The sequence below is a fragment of the Antedon mediterranea genome, chromosome 9 (assembly GCF_964355755.1).
Source record: "Antedon mediterranea chromosome 9, ecAntMedi1.1, whole genome shotgun sequence".
Classification (NCBI taxonomy): Eukaryota; Metazoa; Echinodermata; class Crinoidea; order Comatulida; family Antedonidae; genus Antedon; species Antedon mediterranea.
The window spans coordinates 15,965,147-15,969,249 of NC_092678.1; the positions used below are offsets into that span (position 1 = coordinate 15,965,147).

At 31.8% G+C, this 4,103-nt stretch overlaps 1 protein-coding gene across 1 annotated transcript; it reads right to left on the bottom strand.

Moving 5' to 3' along the window:
• Positions 1-508: 508 nt before the first annotated feature.
• On the bottom strand, positions 509-3,468 carry LOC140058240 (G-protein coupled receptor GRL101-like). The gene is made up of 4 exons (XM_072103803.1): positions 3,419-3,468; positions 3,114-3,188; positions 2,163-2,234; positions 509-1,514 (listed from the first exon to the last, which is right to left on the bottom strand). The coding sequence occupies exons 1-4, from the start codon at positions 3,466-3,468 to the stop codon at positions 509-511; spliced, it is 1,203 nt and encodes a 400-aa protein (XP_071959904.1).
• Positions 3,469-4,103: the final 635 nt, after the last annotated feature.

Sequence of the window (4,103 nt, forward strand, 5' to 3'; positions counted from 1 at the left end):
ATTAATAATTTTATCTTAATGATTAGTGAAAAGCCAACATTAATTTTAATGATAAAAATACAGTAAACACTTTATCTACCAAACCTTACATAAATTCACAAAATCCACCAAACTATATCGGTAAATGTATATGTTATAATTAATGAAAAAAACAACATCAATTGAAATAAAAACTAAATGTTATATACTAAATCTTACATAAATTGAATACAATCCACCAAATGACATCGATAAATGAATATATATTAATGTAAAAGCCAACATCAATAATTGAAATAAAAACTAGACCTACATTTTATCTACCAAATCTTACATAAAACTAATACAATCCACTAAACTACAGCGATAAATGTATATCTAATGTACTTTTTTACGTCTTTTATGGGATCGTCCCACTTTTATTTAATTTTCAATAAACACGTTCTCTATAAATTGTTTTGTAGTACAAAACATATTTTATAGCTTCGGACGAAACACTTTTTGTGTGTAACTCAGTGGGAACTTGGGCTTACTTATGTTTACATTTGCACATATAGACAATTGTGAAAAGATAAGGGTTGACCGACGAGTTTATCGGTATAATAAACGTCGCTGCCCACACGTAAATTTCCTCAGGAATATCCCACCACCCCATTTCTGAACAGAAACTCATTAGGATTATCGGGAACCAGCAACAGAAATCGGTAAAGACAATGATTCCTAATTTTCGCGCCATTTTCAATTGCTCCTTTCGTTTTCGTCTTCTACAGACGGTGGCTCCTGACCTCTGAACTGAGAAGAAAATGGTGGCATAACTCACAGCGATGACGATAAAACCTATTCCATTAAACACAACAAATATGGCAACGGCGTACTCCCATCCTGGCCATCGGCTTCTGGTTAGCGGAAGTGCAAGACATACGCTTTGCTTTCCATAATAATTGTCACCGAAATACGGTATGTCGATGAGGTTTAGTTTGTGCACAACTGGTAGAAAACTAAGCACAAAGAAAACCAGCCAAGCGATTCCGATGAGAATTCTGCAGTATTTGCGGTTGAGACGTCTGGTGCTAAATGGGTTTACGATGTTAACAGCGCGATCAACGCTCATAACCATTAAAGTAAACACCGAACATTCACCCGAAAGAGTAGAAACAGCCCCGGAAAAGCTACACAGGAAGCTGTCCTTCCAATCCTTTGCAACTACCCAGTATCGTCCTCTGTAATAAACATCCGCACTTGCAATTGTTATTAAATAAATAGCCATTAACAGGTCGGACACGGCAAGGTTGGTGATCAGTGTGGTTTGAACCTTTTTCGCACTGCTGTTGATATTACCGGTGTTGTCATCCTTTTCATAACATCTTGAAATTATTACTATTACATTTCCAATGACGGATGATATCCCAATAAGGAACATCAACACTCGTAAGACTTCTCTTTTTAGTAAGTCTTTGCAAGACGCAAAGACATCGGTCGGCTCGCAGATTTCAATGTCACCAACAAGGCAGCATATGCGAGGAAAATCCGAGTACCTATTTTGGTGATGTATAAATAAAAACAGTGTTATTTGTAATGTAAATGTGTATATATTGCATTATTACGAAATCTTATTCGTCCTCCTGAAAAAGGATTTTTGAATTGTTTTGTTGAATATGCCATTTTGATATCACATGATAGTTATTCACTTTGACCATGGATCGAAAAAAAAAATTATATGAAAAAATTGTAAAAATAAAAGTCAGATTTGTGTATATTTTGTCTGTTTTTACTACGGCAATAATACACATTTTTAAAACTACAAAATAGAATATTAAAAGTCTGGTTTTATTATTTGTTATTGTTTATGTTTGTTTGGTACAATACATTTAATTTAAGTATATACAATTATTATTATCGAATTCACTATGTCGAAATGACTTACTATGTCGACATAGTAATTCGATAATATAGTCTTACCTGACTATACACTGATTTTAAGTTACTTATAGATTTAAGTTACCTTATATTTTATGTGAAATTCAATTTTTTTAAGTTAATTTGATGGAACGAATATCAAAATATAAACTTGACACCGACTTGTAGGTTCATGTTTATTCTATCTTTGTTCATGGATTGTGTATATTAAAAAATTGCACACTTTTGACGATGATGTTACCTTTCAAAACTATGTGAATACTTACAATTGGTTTAAGTTGATCAAGCTTTCAAAAGTACTATCTTTGTAATTTTTTAATCCGTTGTTTTGTATCCACCTTAAAAAAAAAACATTTGAGAATAAAAATAAGTAAAATATTCAGTGGTGTTAGGTCATGAAGAAGGCCAAAGTTGAGTTGGGGTTGCTTTGGACATTTCTCATTCTTGGCGAAACCCTGTACGTTAATAACCGTAAGGTGATTAAAGAGTTATCTTGGATCCCACTTAACGTAAGGACGTAAAATGAAGTAATTTGACCATACGACATAACATAATAGGTCATCCGAACTGTTGTGATTAGTCAACTCATTTTCGTTTTGCCTACGTCGTTACATTGCGTCCAAGTTGTGAGAACCTAAATCTGGAGTAGTATATTTTATTCAGTACTTTATTGTTTGCTACTCGGCAAGGTAAGCATATACATCTTGTTTTCATTTTTTTTAATTAATTTTAGATGATGTTCATTTGGACAATATCAACCAGACAAACCAAACAAAAACTGCTGTTACTATTTGTTATAGGTTCACCCTAATTTTGACTTATTTTTACTGGATTAAATTGAATGACCTCATAAGAATGTTTTAGAAACGTCGTTTTTGTGACACTGTGTTTAATACAACCGAATGTCATTTTAAACTTGGCTGGTCCAACGTATTTGAAATGAATACAGTGTGTAGAGGTAGGAGGAGAAACTGTTGGCGTTGTTTATTTCCTATAAACGTCCAACCGTACGAGAATCGGGTGTCCAATGCCAGTGGCCTGAAGCATACGTGTATTTCGAGATAATAAAATGTTTACAGATTTTACAGACTATGTCGATACGACAGGCCTACATAGTGTGTTGTATATAAAAATGTATTTGGTAGTCCGATGAATTGTTCAAAGCATATAAACAATTGCATGTAGATTAACAGTTACTCAGTTAAGTATTAACTTACAGTTGTAACAGTGACGAAGCAAACGAAGAAAATGCACCTTGCTCTATGGTAGTTATATCGTTATCATATAAATATCTGCAAAAAAATCAATATACTGTACACACATTTCCAAGATTTATTGTAAAACTACTATAAAACAATAAAATAACTAGAATAATATTAGTTACACCCTGCTTGTTCACGAAATACGGGAAATATCAGAATCATATTGCAAATACAATTTCTAAAACAATTGGGATTATAAATAATCTTAAGCACACTTTTCCCCGGCGTATCCTTCTTTCATTATAATTCTTTAATTTTACCTCATCTTCATTATTGTAACATTATTTGGACTGCTGACTATCCATCTCATCTCGATAAACTTAATAAGCTGATTAAGCGTGCTATTAGAAATATTACTTTTACGTCTCACATTACTCCATCTGAACCTTTATTTTATGAACTTAAGTTACTGAAGTTAGGAGATATACATAAATTGCAAATTGCCTCTTTTGTCTTTCAATATTTTTCTAACACTCTTCTTTCTCCCATGATGAATTTATTTAACACTGCTGATTTCAACCATGGTCATAAATTAAGAAGTACTGTTAATAAGTTTCAGTTAACTATTCCTTTTTTAAGATTAACTAGTTCTTCCCACTTTATTTATGTTTATGGCCCTTTAATTTGGAATCAATTAGATACTAGTATTGTTAACTCTTCCTCTCTCCCAACTTTTCGTAAAAAACTTAAAAGTAATTTATTATCATTGTATTCAAACTAGACATTCAAACTGTTTTTGTCATGACTTTTTTATTTTATTTAATAATTATATACAAAGGTATTTTTTTTTCTTTTGTTTATGGGTCTTGCGTGATAAGTAATCTCTTCTTGCAAGATCCTCTATTAATGGTATTTTTTGTATTGTCTCATTATAAATTATCATTCTTTTTTATTGTATTGTTTTACCATTGATAGAAACTAATAAATGTTGAATTATTATTATTA

Excerpts from the sequence above, each read along its gene's own strand:
- LOC140058240 (XM_072103803.1), bottom strand. The coding sequence starts at position 3,468 with ATGAGATGGATAGTCAGCAGTCCAAATAATGTTACAATAATGAAGATG. Across the intron at positions 3,189-3,418 it reads GTTACAATAATGAAGATGAG|ATATTTATATGATAACGATA; the intron begins GTAAAATTAAAG and ends ATTTTTTTGCAG. Across the intron at positions 1,515-2,162 it reads TTGATCAACTTAAACCAATT|GTACTCGGATTTTCCTCGCA; the intron begins GTAAGTATTCAC and ends TCACCAAAATAG.